Raw genomic sequence first — 17,629 nt, forward strand, 5'->3', positions numbered from 1 at the left:
GGGCTCTGGTCAACAGTAGTGCACTATATAGGGAATAGGGCTCTGGTCTAAAGTAGTGCACTATAGTTAATTGGGCTCTGGTCTATAGTAGTGCACTATATAGGGAATAGGGTTCTGGTCAATAGTAGTGCACTATATAGGGAATAGGGCTCTGGTCTATAGTAGTGCACTATATAGGGAATAGGGCTCTGGTCAACAGTAGTGCACTATATAGGGAATAGGGCTCTGGTCTAAAGTAGTGCACTATAGTTAATTGGGCTCTGGTCTATAGTAGTGCACTATATAGGGAATAGGGTTCTGGTCAATAGTAGTGCACTATATAGGGAATAGGGTTCTGGTCAACAGTAGTGTACTATATAGGGAATAGGGCTCTGGTCAACAGTAGTGTACTATATAGGGAATAGGGATCTGGTCTAATGTAGTGCACTATATACAGAATAGGGCTCTGGTCTAATGTAGTGCACTATATAGGGAATAGGGCTCTGATCTAAAGTAGTGCACTATATAGGGAATAGGGCTCTGGTCAACAGTAGTGTACTATATAGGGAATAGGGATCTGGTCTAATGTAGTGCACTATATAGGGAATAGGGCTCTGGTCTAATGTAGTGCACTATATAGGGAATAGGGCTCTGGTCTAAAGTAGTGCACTATATAGGGAATAGGGTGCCATAGGGTTCTGGTCTATAGTAGTGTACTACATAGGGAATAGGGTCTATAGTAGTGTACTACGTAGGGAATAGGGTCTATAGTAGTGTACTACGTAGGGAATAGGGTCTATAGTAGTGCACTACATAGGGAATAGGGTCTATAGTAGTGTACTACATAGGGAATAGGGTCTATAGTAGTGTACTACATAGGGAATAGGGTCCTAGTAGTGTACTACATAGGGAATAGGGTCTAGTAGTGCACTACATAGGGAATAGGGTCTATAGTAGTGTACTACATAGGGACTAGGGTCTATAGTAGTGTACTATATAGGGAATAGGGTGCCAGTCCTGATCTATAGTAGTGCACTACATAGGGAATAGGGTGCCAGTCCTGATCTATAGTAGTGCACTACATAGGGAATAGGGTATAATTTCAGCTGCTTCATACTTGCATAACACTAGAACTGAAACATGACTTTTGACGCTGAGCACTTAGTGTGTGTGTGTGTGTGTGTGTGTGTAGGTACACGACCCTGTCTTATCGAGCTCCAGAGATGATTAACGTGTACGCAGGGAAGGCCATTACCACCAAGGCTGATATATGGGTAAGTGTTTGTGGTGTGTGTACGGAAACCTAGGGGTGTGTGTACATACGCGGAGGTGTGTGTGGACTCTAGCCAGTCAGTAACAGAAGAGCTTGAGTTGTGTGTGTTGTGAATGTACCCAGCATGGCCAAAACTGTGGACACCCCTTCAAATTTGCGGATTCTAATATTTCAGCCACACCAGTTGCTGACAGGTGTATAAAATACAGCACACCACCATGCAATCTCCATAGACAAACAACATTGACAAGTAGAATGTCTTTACTGAAGAGCTCAGTGACTTTCAACATGGCACCGTCATTGGATGCCACCTTTTCAAGTGTGTTCGTCAAATTTCTTCCCAGCTAGAGCTGCTAGAGCTGCCCCCCAGTCAACTGTCAGCGCTGTTATTGTGAAGTGGGAAACGTCTAGGAGAAACAACGGCTAAGCTGCCAAGTGGCAGCTCACAGAACGGAACCGCTGAAGCATGTAGCGTGTAATAAAATAAGAAAATCTGTCCTCGGTTGCAACACTCACATACTGAGTTCCTAACTGCCTCTGGAAGTGACATCAGCGCAGGAACTGTTCGTCGGGAGCTTCAGGAAATGGGTTTCCGTGGCCGAGCAGCCGCACGCAAAACTAAGATCACCATGTGCAATGGCAATCGTCGTCTGGAGTGGTGTAAAAGCTCGCCGCCATTGGACTCTGGAGCAGTGGAAACATGTTCTCTGGAGTGATGAATCACGCTTCACCATCTGGCAGTCCGATGGTCGAATCTGTGTGTGGGGGGGGGGGGGGGGGGGGGATTATAGGTGTGGAGAAACTGAATGGAGAAATACACTGTCTTCATTTGACTGACAGAGGAGACAGCGGTCCATGTTATATAACATACTGCATATAGGCATGTATTGTAATATGGTTTAATATCATATATCATGTTGTACACGCTGTGTTTCTCTGTTTCAGGCTCTTGGTTGCTTGTTGTACACGCTGTGTTTCTCTGTTTCAGGCTATTGGTTGTTTGTTGTACACGCTGTGTTTCTCTGTTTCAGGCTCTTGGTTGTTTGTTGTACAAGCTGTGTTTCTCTGTTTCAGGCTCTTGGTTGTTTGTTGTACAAGCTGTGTTTCTCTGTTTCAGGCTCTTGGTTGTTTGTTGTACACGCTGTGTTTCTCTGTTTCAGGCTCTTGGTTGCTTGTTGTACAAGCTGTGTTTCTGTGTTTCAGGCTCTTGGTTGCTTGTTGTACAAGCTGTGTTTCTCTGTTTCAGGCTCTTGGTTGCTTGTTGTACAAGCTGTGTTTCTTCTGTTTCAGGCACTTGGTTGCTTGTTGTACAAGCTGTGTTTTTTCTGTTTCAGGCACTTGGTTGCTTGTTGTACAAGCTGTGTTTCTCTGTTTCAGGCTCTTGGTTGTTTGTTGTACACGCTGTGTTTCTCTGTTTCAGGCCCTTGGTTGGTTGCTTGTTGTACAAGCTGAGTTTCTCTTTTTCAGGCTCTTGGTTGCTTGTTGTACAAGCTGTGTTTCTCTGTTTCAGGCTCTTGGTTGCTTGTTGTACAAGCTGTGTTTCTTCTGTTTCAGGCACTTGGTTGCTTGTTGTACAAGCTGTGTTTCTTCTCGCTCCCGTTCGGGGAGAGTCAAGTCGCCATATGTGATGGAACCTTTGTCGTTCCCGACAATTCCAAATTCTCCTTCAAGCTGCACTGCTTAATCAGTAAGTCCATCTGCCTTGTTCCTCAGCAACACACCAACCACAAAGCTGTCAATACATATAACAATTAAACCACATTGAACATTGTCATGTGAATATTTCTGATGCGTAAACATTTTAACCTTCCAATTAATTTGCCCAATCAAACTACCATTCATTGTTTCCACACCCACTGTAGACCTTTAATATAAATATTATCCAATGGCGCCACCTTGTGGTCAAACGTGAGATGGACATTTAATGCATTGTACCAGGGTGAAAAATGTATTATAGAGAGGTAATACTAGTATTTTCATACACATATCAATTCACTTATTTATATTTTAAACCTGTGTAAAGTGTACATGCCTTCTCTTAAGGAAAGTGGGGATTCTCTGATATGTCTGCGATACTATTAAGTAATGTGTGTTAAACTATATGTCCCCTCTACTCCAGGATATATTAAACTAGTCCTCTCTCCTCCCATGTCTCCTCCAGGATACATTAAACTGTATGTCCCCTCTTCTCCAGGATATATTAAACTATACGTCCTCTCTACTCCAGGATATATTAAACTATACGTCCTCTCTACTCCAGGATATATTAAACTATATGTCCCCTCTACTCCAGGCTATATTAAACTATATGTCCCCTCTACTCCAGGCTATATTAAACTATATGTCCCCTCTACTCCAGGATACATTAATCTATATGTCCCCTCTGCTCCAGGATATATTAAACTATGTCCTCTCTCCTCCCATGTCTCCTCCAGGATACATTAAACTGTATGTCCCCTCTTCTCCAGGATATATTAAACTATACGTCCTCTCTACTCCAGGATATATTAAACTATACGTCCTCTCTACTCCAGGATATATTCAACTATACGTCCTCTCTACTCCAGGCTATATTAAACTATATGTCCCCTCTACTCCAGGCTATATTAAACTATATGTCCCCTCTACTCCAGGATACATTAATCTATATGTCCCCTCTGCTCCAGGATACATTAAACTATATGTCCCCTCTTCTCCAGGATATATTAAACTATACGTCCTCTCTACTCCAGGATACATTAATCTATATGTCCCCTCTACTCCAGGATATATTAAACTATATGTCCCCTCTACTCCAGGATACATTAAACTATACGTCCTCTCTACTCCAGGCTATATTAAACTATATGTCCCCTCTACTCCAGGATACATTAAACTATATGTCCTCTCTCCCATGTCTCCTCCAGGATATATGCTTGAGCCTGACCATGAGAAGAGACCAGACATCTATCAAGTCTCCTACTTTGCCTTCAAGTTAGCTGGAAAGGAGTGTCCAGTGCCAAATCTCTTTGTAAGTCGCTGTTCATTGATTGTGACAGATGTGTTTTGTATTATAAGTGAAATGAAGACCCGTGTCTGGAGAAGTTGGGTGTCCTATATACCCAGCAACAGTGACGGTTGTATTGGGCCCCTCTGCAGAGCTCCCCTCTCCCTACGTCACTCCCTGAGCCACTCACAGCCAGCGAGGTTGCTGCTAGGAAGAGCATGACGAAAGCCAGGTACAGTCACATTGTGTTAACTCGATAGCTACCTACACAAATAGCTAGCTAGAACAAAGTGTTAATAAGATAAATTCATTTAAAAAGATTAAAAGCAATACAAATAAGTTCTCCCTTCACTGGTGCTGTGGATATTTGTGAAAGAATACGAGTCGGGTCTCTTTTTGTAAAATACGTTTTTTTTTAAATCTGCCAATAAGAATGTATAATTAAATGTTAATAATTAAGTTTTTCCACTGTTCTGGTTGTTCCCCAACTACTCCAGAATCACAGAGTCCGCGGGCCCGACGGCAACTTCCATCGCTCCGAGACAGAGACCCAAGGCTGCCAACAGTAATGTGATACCCATCCCTGTAGCCAACACAGCTGTCACCCCTATAGCCGTGCCAGCCGCCGCCACGCCCACCGCCGCCACGCCCACTGCCGCCACGCCCATCGCCGCCACGCCCATCACCCCTACAGCTGTGCCTTCTGTAGCCGTCAGCAATGGGCAGAAAGGTGAGAAAGCAAAAATACTGTGTTTATCTGCCATCGTGCCCCCTGAGCGAGACTCTGAACCCCCTGAGCGAGAATCTAAACCCCCTGAGCGTGACTCTGAACCCCTGAGCGTGACTCTGAACCCCCTGAGCGTGACTCTGAACCCCCTGAGCGTGACTCTGAACCCCCTGAGCGAGACTCTGAACCCCTGAGCGAGACTCTGAACCCCCTGAGCGGCTATCCCCCAAGGGGCACTGCTCCGTGGCGGACCCTGTGCATCTCAACGGGTTTATCTGAGAGGGTTTGTATAAGCAGAAGACACATTCTCACTAAATAGACAACGAACGATCTCCTCTCCTCTTGTATCACAGCTCCAACACCTGGTAACAGCCAGCCGGTTGCTCCACAGCCCCAGACAGCCAACAGGGTCCTCCAACAGCTGCAGCCTGGAGACCTGCGTCTGCAGCAACATCTCCATCCTGTCCATCCACAGCAGCTCCAATACCTTCAGGTACTGCTGAGAAACCCTCACACTGTCTGACACCAGGGTTATATTAAGGTACAGCTGAGCAACCCTCACGCTGTCTGACACCAGGGGTATATTAAGGTTCTACTGAGAAACCCTCACGCTGTCTGACACCAGGGGTATATTAAGGTTCTACTGAGAAACCCTCACGCTGTCTGACACCAGGGGTATATTAAGGTTCTACTGAGAAACCCTCACGCTGTCTGACACCAGGGTTCTATTAAGGTTCTACTGATAAACCCTCACACTGTCTGACACCAGGGTTATATTAAGGTTCTACTGAGAAACCCTCACGCTGTCTGACACCAGGGTTCTATTAAGGTTCTACTGATAAATCCTCACACTGTCTGACACCAGGGTTATATTAAGGTTCTACTGAGAAACCCTCACGCTGTCTGACACCAGGGCTATATTAAGCGAGGCACACTTTAGCAAAACCAAAATCAGTGTTGTCAACTCAGCAAAAAATAAATGTCCTCTCACTGTCAACTGTGTTTATTTTCAGCAATCTTAACATGTGTAAATATTTGTATGAACATAACAAGATTCAACAACTGAGACATAAACTGAACAAGTTCCTGGACATTTCTGGGGGGGAATGGCCCTAGCCCTCAGGTCCCAGACGTGCTCAATGGGATTGAGATCCGGGCTCTTCGCTGGCCATGGCAGAACACTGACATTCCTGTCTTGCAGGAAATCACGCACAGCGTGAGCGGTATGGCTGGTGGCATTGTCATGCTGGAGGGTTCTGTCAGGATGAGCCTGCAGGAAGGGTACCACATCAGGGAGGAGGATGTCTTCCCTGTAACGCACAGCGTTGAGATTGCCTGCAATGACCACAAGCTCAGTCCGATGAGGCTGTGACACACCGCCCCAGACCATGATGGACCCTCCACCTCCAAATCGATCCTGCTCCAGAGTACAGGCCTCGTGTAACGCTCATCCCTTTGATGATAAATATGAATCCGATCATCACCCCTGGTGAGCCAAAACTGTGAATCGTCAGTGAAGAGCACTTTTTGCCAGTCCAGTCTGGTCCAGTGAGGTGGGTTTGTGCCCATAGGTGACGTTGTTGGCAGTGATGTCTGGTGAGGACCTGCCTTACAACAGGCCAACAAGCCCTCAGTCCAGCCTCTCTCAGCCTATTGCGGACAGTCTGAGCAGTGATGGAGGGATTGTGCGTTCCTGGTGTAACTCGGGCAGTTGTTGTTGCCATCCTGTACCTGTCCCGCAGGTGTGGTGTTCGGATGTACCGATCCTGTGCAGGTGTTGTTAGACATGGTCTGCCACTGCGAGGACGATCAGCTGTCCGTCCCGTCTCCCTGTAGCGCTGTCTTAGGCGTCTCACAGTACAGACATTGCAATTTATTGCCCTGACCACATCTGCAGTCCTCATGCCTCCCTGCAGCATGCCTAAGGCACATTCACGCAGATGAGCAGGGACCCTGGGCATCTTTCTTTGGGTGTTTTTCCAGAGTCAGTAGAATGGCTTCTTTAGTGTCCTAGGTTTTGATAACTGTGACCTTTAATTGCCTACCGTCTGTAAGCTGTTAGTGTCTTAACGACCGTTCCACAGGTGCATGTTCATTAATTGTTTATGGTTCATTGAACAAGCATGGGGAACAGTGTTTAAATCGATATCAATCTGAGATGGTCTGTAAATAATCGATAGCAATCTGAGATGGTCTGTAAATAATCGATAGCAATCTAAGATGGTCTGTAAATAATCGATAGCAATCTAAGATGGTCTGTAAATAATCGATAGCAATCTAAGATGGTCTGTAAATAATCGATAGCAATCTAAGATGGTCTGCCTCTGTCCTCTCAGTACCAGCAGGCCCTTCAGCAGCAGATGATGATACAGCCCATGTATCAGCAACAACAGGCCCAGGCACAGGCCCAGGCCCAGGCACACTACGTAGCAATGGTAAGACACACTCACACACACACCCACACACAAGCCCACTACGCAGCCATGGTAGGTAAGACACACACAGATGATTTAAATTGGATGAATGGTGAAGTCTATGTGCTTGGTGTACATATCCCGGAAAAGTTGAGTGATCTTGAAACCTTGGAGAGGGAAACACCTGTTCATTTAATTCTCTGATTCTCTCTCTAGTGACATCACAGTTAACATATGTATTCCTGGTTCTACCGAGTCCAGGAAAATATTTTCTCAAATCCTTGCGGGGAAAAAATGATTTCACCTTATTTGTAATGGCTGACCAGATAAATTTATATAACATACATCAGTTTGGACAGTTAAAACAATGACATATTAAGCCATTAATTAAACCTCTCTTAAAGCCCTTCCATTGGACTGAAATTTGATCTAAATCCAAACAGGTTTTCTATCAAGCTACTAAGAGAGGCCCAGTCTATGTTTAAAAATGGTCTCTTTGCCTTTTTTTCGAATCAAAACCTTGGTGGTACGTTTTCGCGACTAAAGACGCCCTTCTAGCTAGCTGACTACCAATTTTCATTGCAATTTGTAATTTAAATGAGGTTTTTGGTGACTTTTCAAGTGATAGATCTATTTTACACATTTTGTGGGACAGGCTGTACATTGTAATATAAATTATTCACTCATTTATATGTTAGTATTAGACTGTTATCTACTATTTTTAAACCATAAGATTTAATCTGTAAAACAAAAAAATAATGAAACATTATTTGGTTACAACACTGAAAATGATTTTGTTAGAAGAATAACCATTTTCAAGAGTCTTCCGGAAGGTGCCGCGGGCTTCGCAATGAAAAGTTGACAAGCAGGTCCTGTTGTTCTTACTGGAAGTATAGACAACTATCTAGGAAACACTTGGGATCCGAGGTTGGTGTCTCTTTTTTTGAACAAAATTAAACGGATATATCTGGTAATTGAACAAAATAGTAAGGTAGACAATAACTGCCGGTTAGTACAGGACATATATATTTTTTGCTAAACAGCTTATGCAAAATCTGATGGTAGTAGTATTTCCACTGAAATGTGAAACATGCTAATTGCTAACCCGTTAGCCAACATTTTTACGAAACCATCAATCACAAAACATTGATGGTTTGTTCACAAGATAACACTGTTAAAGGTAATAATATATTTCTTAAATGCTGTTGAATATGCCGATTTAATACGGGGTGCTACGATACGTGTTACTATTTAACTAAAGGTAACGTAGTGAGTGGAAGATCTGTAAGGAGAAGCATTGCTGGAGGGCATAGCAGGGTTAGTAGAGGGGGGGAGGGGTTAGTAGAGGGGGGGAGGGGTTAGTAGAGGGGGGGGGGGTTAATAGAGGGGGGGGGTTAGTAGAGGGGGGGAGGGGTTAGTAGAGGGGGGGAGGGGTTAGTAGAGGGGGGGAGGGGTTAGTAGAGGGCAGTAGAGTGGGGGGGAACTAGCAGTAGAGTGGGGGGGGAAGAGCAGTAGAGTGGGGGGGGACTAGCAGTAGAGTGGGGGGGGACTAGCAGTAGAGTGGGGGGGGGACTAGCAGTAGAGTGGGGGGGGACTAGCAGTAGAGTGGGGGGGAAGAGCAGTAGAGTGGGGGGGGACTAGCAGTAGAGTGGGGGGGACTAGCAGTAGAGTGGGGGGGAAGAGCAGTAGAGTGGGGGGGGACTAGCAGTAGAGTGGGGGGGACTAGCAGTAGAGTGGGGGGGGGAGCAGTAGAGTGGGGGGGAAGAGCAGTAGAGTGGTGGGGGGGAAGAGCAGTAGAGTGGTGGGGGGGCGAGCAGTAGAGTGGGGCGGGACTAGCAGTAGAGTGGGGCGGGACTAGCAGTAGAGTGGGGGGGTGACTAGCAGTAGAGTGGGGGGGTCGAGCAGTAGAGTTGGGGGGGGGAGGAATAGCAGTAGAGTGGGGGGGGACTAGCAGTGGAGTTGGGGGGGGAAGGAATAGCAGTAGAGTTGGGGGATGGGCGAGCAGTAGAGTGGAGGGGGGGGAGGAATAGCAGTAGAGTTGGGGGGGGATTAGTAGAGTGGGGGGGGGGCTAGCAGTAGAGTGGGGGGTGAGCAGTAGAGTGGGGGGGGGGGATTAGCAGTAGAGTGGGGGGGGGGACTAGCAGTAGAGTGGGGGGGGACGAGCAGTAGAGTGGGGGGGGAAGGAATAGCAGTAGAGTTGGGGGGGGAGCAGTAGAGTGGGGGGGGGCTAGCAGTAGAGTGGGGGGTGAGCAGTAGAGTGGTGGGGGACTAGCAGTAGAGTTGGGGGGAGGACTAGCAGTAGAGTTGGGGGGGAAGGAATAGCAGTAGAGTTGGGGGACGGGCGAGCAGTAGAGTGGGGTGGGAGCAGTAGAGTGTGGGGGGACTAGCAGTAGAGTTGGGGGGGGGATGGCAGTAGAGTGGGGGGGATGGCAGCAGTAGAGTGGGGGGGGGACTAGCAGTAGAGTGGGGGGGACTAGCAGTAGAGTGGGGGGGGGACTAGCAGTAGAGTGGGGGGGGGACTAGCAGTAGAGTGGGGGGGGGAATAGCAGTAGAGTGGGGGGGAAGCAGCAGTAGAGTGGGGGGGAAGAAATAGCAGTAGAGTGGGGGGGACTAGCAGTAGAGTGGGGGGGGGGACTAGCAGTAGAGTGGGGGGGACTAGCAGTAGAGTGGGGGGGAGGACTAGCAGTAGAGTTGGGGGGGACTAGCAGTAGAGTTGGGGGGGAGCAGTAGAGTGGGGAGGGACTAGCAGTAGAGTGGGGGGGACTAGCAGTAGAGTGGGGGGGGACTAGCAGTAGAGTGGGGAGGGACTAGCAGTAGAGTGGGGGGGGACTAGCAGTAGAGTGGGGGGGGACTAGCAGTAGAGTGGGGAGGGACTAGCAGTAGAGTGGGGGGGACTAGCAGTAGAGTGGGGAGGGACTAGCAGTAGAGTGGGGGGGACTAGCAGTAGAGTGGGGGGGGACTAGCAGTAGAGTGGGGAGGGACTAGCAGTAGAGTGGGGGGGGACTAGCAGTAGAGTGGGGGGGGACTAGCAGTAGAGTGGGGGGGGACTAGCAGTAGAGTTGGGGGGGGAAGGAATAGCAGTAGAGTTGGGGGACGGGCGAGCAGTAGAGTGGAGGGGGGGAGGAGTTGAGTGGGGACGGGCGAGCAGTAGAGTGGGGGGGGGGGACTAGCAGTAGAGTGGGGGGGAGCAGTAGAGTGGGGGGGACTAGCAGTAGAGTGGGGGGGACTAGCAGTAGAGTGGGGGGGAATAGCAGTAGAGTGGGGGGGGGGGACTAGCAGTAGAGTGGGGGGGGACTTGCAGTAGAGTGGGGGGGGGGACTTGCAGTAGAGTGGGGGGGGGACTAGCAGTAGAGTGGGGGGCGACTAGCAGTAGAGTGGGGGGGGACTAGCAGTAGAGTGGGGGGGGTGACTAGCAGTGGGGGGAGGAATAGCAGTAGAGTGTGGGGGGGAATAGCAGTAGAGTGGGGGGGAAATAGCAGTAGAGTGGGGGAGGAATAGCAGTAGAGTGGGGGGGAGGAATAGCAGTAGAGTGGGGGGGAGGAATAGCAGTAGAGTGGGGGGGAGGAATAGCAGTAGAGTGGGGGGGAGGAATAGCAGTAGAGTGGGGGAGGAATAGCAGTAGAGTGGGGGGAGGAATAGCAGTAGAGTGGGGGGGGGGGTAGCAGTAGAGTGGGGGTGACTAGCAGTAGAGTGGGGGGGGGTGACTAGCAGTAGAGTGGGGGGGGGTGACTAGCAGTAGAGTGGGGGGGGGTGACTAGCAGTAGAGTGGGGGGGGTGACTAGCAGTAGAGTGGGGGGGTGACTAGCAGTAGAGTGGGGGGGTGACTAGCAGTAGAGTGGGGGGGGGGTGACTAGCAGTAGAGTGGGGGTGACTAGCAGTAGAGTGGGGGGGACTAGCAGTAGAGTGGGGGGGGACTAGCAGTAGAGTGGGGGGGGGGGGACTAGCAGTAGAGTGGGGGGCGACTAGCAGTAGAGTGGGGGGGACTAGCAGTAGAGTGGGGGGGTGACTAGCAGTGGGGGGGAGGAATAGCAGTAGAGTGTGGGGGGGAATAGCAGTAGAGTGGGGGGGGAATAGCAGTAGAGTGGGGGGGAGGAATAGCAGTAGAGTGGGGGGGAGGAATAGCAGTAGAGTGGGGGGGAGGAATAGCAGTAGAGTGGGGGGGGGTTAGCAGTAGAGTGGGGGGGGAATAGCAGTAGAGTGGGGGGGAATAGCAGTAGAGTGGGGGGGGGGAATAGCAGTAGAGTGGGGGGGAGGAATAGCAGTAGAGTGGGAGTGGGGGAGGAATAGCAGAGTGGGGGGGGACTAGCAGTAGAGTGGGGGGGGGGAATAGCAGTAGAGTGGGGGGGGGAATAGCAGTAGAGTGGGGGGGACTAGCAGTAGAGTGGGGGGGGGACTAGCAGTAGAGTGGGGGGGGACTAGCAGTAGAGTGGGGGGGGACTAGCAGTAGAGTGGGGGGACTAGCAGTAGAGTGGGGGGGGTGACTAGCAGTAGAGTGGGGGGGGGGAATAGCAGTAGAGTGGGGGGGGGGAATAGCAGTAGAGTGGGGGGGACTAGCAGTAGAGTGGGGGGGGGACTAGCAGTAGAGTGGGGGGGGGACTAGCAGTAGAGTGGGGGGGGGACTAGCAGTAGAGTGGGGGGGGGACTAGCAGTAGAGTGGGGGGGAGACTAGCAGTAGAGTGGGGGGGGTGACTAGCAGTAGAGTGGGGGGGGGAATAGCAGTAGAGTGGGGGGGGCTAGCAGTAGAGTGGGGGGGGGCTAGCAGTAGAGTGGGGGGGGGGGCTAGCAGTAGAGTGGGGGGGGCTAGCAGAAGAGTGGGGGGGGAATAGCAGTAGAGTGGGGGAGAAAAAAACACGACTCAGCCATGTCACATCATCAACAGGCCCACTACTCAGCCACTACTCAGCCATGTCACATCAACAACAGGCCCACTACTCAGCCATGTCACATCAACAACAGGCCCACTACTCAGCCACTACTCAGCCATGTCACATCAACAACAGGCCCACTACTCAGCCACTACTCAGCCATGTCACATCAACAACAGGCCCACTACTCAGCCATGTCACATCAACAACAGGCCCACTACTCAGCCATGTAACAACATCAACAACAGGCCCACTACTCAGCCATGTCACAACATCAACAACAGGCCCACTACTTAGCCATGTCACAACATCAACAACAGGCCCACTACTCAGCCATGTCACAACATCAACAACAGGCCCACTACTCAGCCATGTCACAACATCAACAACAGGCCCACTACTCAGCCATGTCACATCATCAACAGGCCCACTACTCAGCCACTACTCAGCCATGTCACATCAACAACAGGCCCACTACTCAGCCACTACTCAGCCATGTCACATCAACAACAGGCCCACTACTCAGCCACTACTCAGCCATGTCACATCAACAACAGGCCCACTACTCAGCCACTACTCAGCCATGTCACATCAACAACAGGCCCACTACTCAGCCACTACTCAGCCATGTCACATCAACAACAACAGGCCCACTACTCAGCCACTACTCAGCCATGTCACATCAACAACAACAGGCCCACTACTCAGCCACTACTCAGCCATGTCACATCAACAACAACAGGCCCATTACTCAGCCACTACTCAGCCATGTCACAACATCAACAACAGGCCCATTACTCAGCCACTACTCAGCCATGTAACAACATCAACAACAGGCCCACTACTCAGACATGTAACAACATCAACAACAACAGGCCCATTACTCAGCCACTACTCAGCCATGTAACAACATCAACAACAACAGGCCCACTACTCAGCCATGTCACAACATCAACAACAGGCCCACTACTCAGCCATGTCACATCAACAACAGGCCCACTACTCAGCCATGTAACAACATCAACAACAGGCCCACTACTCAGCCATGTCACAACATCAACAACAGGCCCCACTACTTAGCCATGTCACAACATCAACAACAGGCCCACTACTCAGCCATGTCACAACATCAACAACAGGCCCACTACTCAGCCATGTCACAACATCAACAACAGGCCCACTACTCAGCCATGTCACAACATCAACAACAGGCCCACTACTCAGCCATGTCACAACATCAACAACAGGCCCACTACTCAGCCATGGAACAACCTCAACAAAAGGCCCACTACTCAGCCATGTCACAACATCAACAACAGGCCCACTACTCAGCCACTACTCAGCCATGTCACAACATCAACAACAGGCCCACTACTCAGCCACTACTCAGCCATGTCACATCAACAACAGGCCCACTACTCAGCCACTACTCAGCCATGTCACATCAACAACAGGCCCACTACTCAGCCACTACTCAGCCATGTAACAACAACAACAGGCCCACTACTCAGCCATGTCACATCAACAACAGGCCCACTACTCAGCCATGTAACAACATCAACAACAGGCCCACTACTCAGCCATGTCACAACATCAACAACAGGCCCACTACTCAGCCATGTAACAACATCAACAACAGGCCCACTACTCAGCCATGTCACAACATCAACAACAGGCCCACTACTCAGCCATGTCACATCAACAACAGGCCCACTACTCAGCCATGTAACAACATCAACAACAGGCCCACTACTCAGCCATGTCACATCATCAACAACAGGCCCACTACTCAGCCATGTCACAACATCAACAACAGGCCCACTACTCAGCCATGTCACAACATCAACAACAGGCCCACTACTCAGCCATGTCACAACATCAACAACAGGCCCACGACTCAGCCATGTCACAACATCAACAACAGGCCCACTACTCAGCCATGTCACAACATCAACAAAAGGCCCACTACTCAGCCATGTCACAACATCAACAACAGGCCCACTACTCAGCCATGTCACAACATCAACAACAGGCCCACGACTCAGCCATGTCACAACATCAACAACAGGCCCACTACTCAGCCATGTCACAACATCAACAACAGGCCCACTACTCAGCCATGTCACAACATCAACAACAACAGGCCCACTACTCAGCCATGTAACAACCTCAACAACAGGCCCACTACTCAGCCATGTAACAACAACAACAGGCCCACTACTCAGCCGTGGTAAGAGCTGTAGTTTAGACATATTGAACACCAATCCCGTAAGTTGCAGATGAACTGCAAGGTATACAAAGAAAAGCTGGGTTACCAAACACTGAAACCTGCCCCAGTTTTATTTAATGCAGAAACGACTGCCAATAAGATATAAATGTACCTGGATAAAACTACATTGAACGCTGGACATAGCCGAGATAACGCTCTGTAGAGGGAAACGAAACTCTCTTGTTTAGGAGCGCAAGAACATGCACAGTGTGACAGGACGCTGGAAACAGCTGGCTATTTCATTCTGTGTCAAATATATCCCCCAAAAATTAATCTCCTTCTCCAAACACTCACTGGCATCTCCCTCGCTGAACAGACCTCTGCCAAAACGTAAAGGGTGCAGAGCAGTGACTTCATCCAAAAATATCCTACCGTTCATATTTACCTACCCTCTGTGTCAACCGTCGCCAACACCAGTCATCCAAATACGTACTGTAAAGGCAGAGTCAGTTTTAGTTCGTTTTCCACCGAACGGTTACCATCTGTTTTAATTTCAGCAGCAATCTGCTCCGTCCACACGGTTATCAGGGGAGGGGAGAGGAGAGGAGAGGAGGGGAGGAGAGGAGAGGAGGAGAGGAGGAGAGTGGAGTGGAGGGGAGGAGGGGAGAGGAGGAGGAGGAGGGGAGAGGAGGAGGAGGAGGGGAGAGTGGAGAGGAGGAGAGTGGAGAGGAGGAGAGTGGAGAGGGGGAGAGGAGGAGAGAGGAGAGAGGAGAGGGAGAGGAGAGGGAGAGGAGAGGAGAGGAGAGGAGAGGAGAGGAGAGGAGAGGAGAGGAGAGGAGAGGAGAGGAGAGGAGAGGAGAGGAGAGGAGAGGAGAGGAGAGGAGAGGAGAGGAGAGGAGAGGAGAGGAGAGGAGAGGAGAGGAGAGGAGAGGAGAGGAGAGGAGAGGAGAGGAGAGGAGAGGAGAGGAGAGGGTAAAGAATCCACCGGTTCGCTGTGTGTGTGACTGTGTTAAATTGTGACATATGAAGCAATTACACAGAGGAAACCAGGCTCTCTCTCGTCCGTTGTAATCACTTTAGCAAAGTGAGTCTTTTAGGAAATATCACTTATCCCATACATTTTGCGTTTCGTCACTATCAAGCCATAATCAACCTTTTAATATAAGTCTCTATTACTGACAGTCCTATTGTCTGATCCTGTCCATCACAGATTCACTGTGTCTGTAATCACGTCTATCTCATCGTCAACGTGACATCACTGTTACCTCGTTCCCCTCCCCTGTCAGATGCACCAGTACCACCAGGCCTTTGCACAGCAGCAGCAACAGCAACTACAACTTCATCAACAACAACAACAACAACTACTACAACAACAGCTACAACATCAACAGCATTCCACCCAGCAGCCCACTGTGACCTCCCCGCTAGAGTTCCAAAATCCTTTGGGCTCTTTTAACCCGGCTGGATCTGGGGTCAGCCCTGGGGTCGTGGCAATCGGGGCTGGTGCTGGAAATGTGACACCTTCCCCTGTTGAGGCTCTATACACCAGGTAACACCTTCCCCTGTTGAGACTCTAACACCAGGTAACACCTTCCCCTGTTGATGCTCTAACACCAGGTAACACCTTCCCCTGTTGAGGCTCTATACACCAGGTAACACCTTCCCCTGTTGAGGCTCTATACACCAGGTAACACCTTCCCCTGTTGAGGCTCTATACACCAGGTAACACCTTCCCCTGTTGAGGCTCTATACACCAGGTAACACCTTCCCCTGTTGAGACTCTATACACCAGGTAACACCTTCCCCTGTTGAGGCTCTATACACCAGGTAACACCTTCCCCTGTTGAGGATCTAACACCAGGTAACACCTTCCCCTGTTGAGGCTCTATACACCAGGTAACACCTTCCCCTGTTGAGGATCTAACACCAGGTAACACCTTCCCCTGTTGAGGCTCTAACACCAGGTAACACCTTCCCCTGTTGAGACTCTATATACTAACACCAGGTAACACCTTCCCCTGTTGAGACTCTATACACCAGGTAACACCTTCCCCTGTTGAGACTCTATACACCAGGTAACACCTTCCCCTGTTGAGACTCTATACACCAGGTAACACCTTCCCCTGTTGAGGCTCTAACACCAGGTAACACCTTCCCCTGTTGAGAATCTAACACCAGGTAACACCTTCCCCTGTTGATGCTCTAACACCAGGTAACACCTTCCCCTGTTGAGGCTCTATACACCAGGTAACACCTTCCCCTGTTGAGGCTCTAACACCAGGTAACACCTTCCCCTGTTGAGACTATACACCAGGTAACACCTTCCCCTGTTGAGGCTCTAACACCAGGTAACACCTTCCCCTGTTGAGACTCTATACACCAGGTAACACCTTCCCCTGTTGAGGCTCTAACACCAGGTAACACCTTCCCCTGTTGAGGCTCTATACACCAGGTAACACCTTCCCCTGTTGAGACTCTAACACCAGGTAACACCTTCCCCTGTTGAGGCTCTAACACCAGGTAACACCTTCCCCTGTTGAGGCTCTATACACCAGGTAACACCTTCCCCTGTTGAGGCTCTAACACCAGGTAACACCTTCCCCTGTTGAGGCTCTATACACCAGGTAACACCTTCTCCTGTTGAGACTCTAACACCAGGTAACACCTTCCCCTGTTGAGGCTCTATACACCAGGTAACACCTTCCCCTGTTGAGACTCTATATACTAACACCAGGTAACACCTTCCCCTGTTGAGGCTCTATACACTAACACCAGGTAACACCTTCCCCTGTTGAGGCTCTATACACCAGGTAACACCTTCCCCTGTTGAGACTCTATACACTAACACCAGGTAACACCTTCCCCTGTTGAGACTCTATACACCAGGTAACACCTTCCCCTGTTGAGGCTCTATACACCAGGTAACACCTTCCCCTGTTGAGGCTCTAACACCAGGTAACACCTTCCCCTGTTGAGACTCTATACACCAGGTAACACCTTCCCCTGTTGAGGCTCTATACACCAGGTAACACCTTCCCCTGTTGAGACTCTATATACTAACACCAGGTAACACCTTCCCCTGTTGAGGCTCTATACACCAGGTAACACCTTCCCCTGTTGAGGCTCTATACACCAGGTAACACCTTCCCCTGTTGAGGCTCTAACACCAGGTAACA

At 49.6% G+C, this 17,629-nt stretch overlaps 1 protein-coding gene across 2 annotated transcripts in view; it reads left to right on the top strand.

Moving 5' to 3' along the window:
* LOC109894966 (BMP-2-inducible protein kinase) overlaps nucleotides 1–17,629 on the top strand; it is a 92,290-nt gene that overhangs the window by 54,240 nt on the left and 20,421 nt on the right. For both annotated transcript variants that reach the window (XM_031829604.1, XM_031829605.1), the window contains exons 6-13: nucleotides 1,172–1,253; nucleotides 2,807–2,939; nucleotides 4,159–4,262; nucleotides 4,391–4,470; nucleotides 4,736–4,968; nucleotides 5,319–5,458; nucleotides 7,302–7,400; nucleotides 15,740–16,002. In XM_031829604.1, coding sequence (XP_031685464.1) covers nucleotides 1,172–1,253; nucleotides 2,807–2,939; nucleotides 4,159–4,262; nucleotides 4,391–4,470; nucleotides 4,736–4,968; nucleotides 5,319–5,458; nucleotides 7,302–7,400; nucleotides 15,740–16,002 — 1,134 coding nt within the window. The remainder of the gene's footprint in view (nucleotides 1–1,171; nucleotides 1,254–2,806; nucleotides 2,940–4,158; nucleotides 4,263–4,390; nucleotides 4,471–4,735; nucleotides 4,969–5,318; nucleotides 5,459–7,301; nucleotides 7,401–15,739; nucleotides 16,003–17,629) is intronic.

Source organism: Oncorhynchus kisutch, linkage group LG8 (genome assembly GCF_002021735.2).
Source record: "Oncorhynchus kisutch isolate 150728-3 linkage group LG8, Okis_V2, whole genome shotgun sequence".
Classification (NCBI taxonomy): Eukaryota; Metazoa; Chordata; class Actinopteri; order Salmoniformes; family Salmonidae; genus Oncorhynchus; species Oncorhynchus kisutch.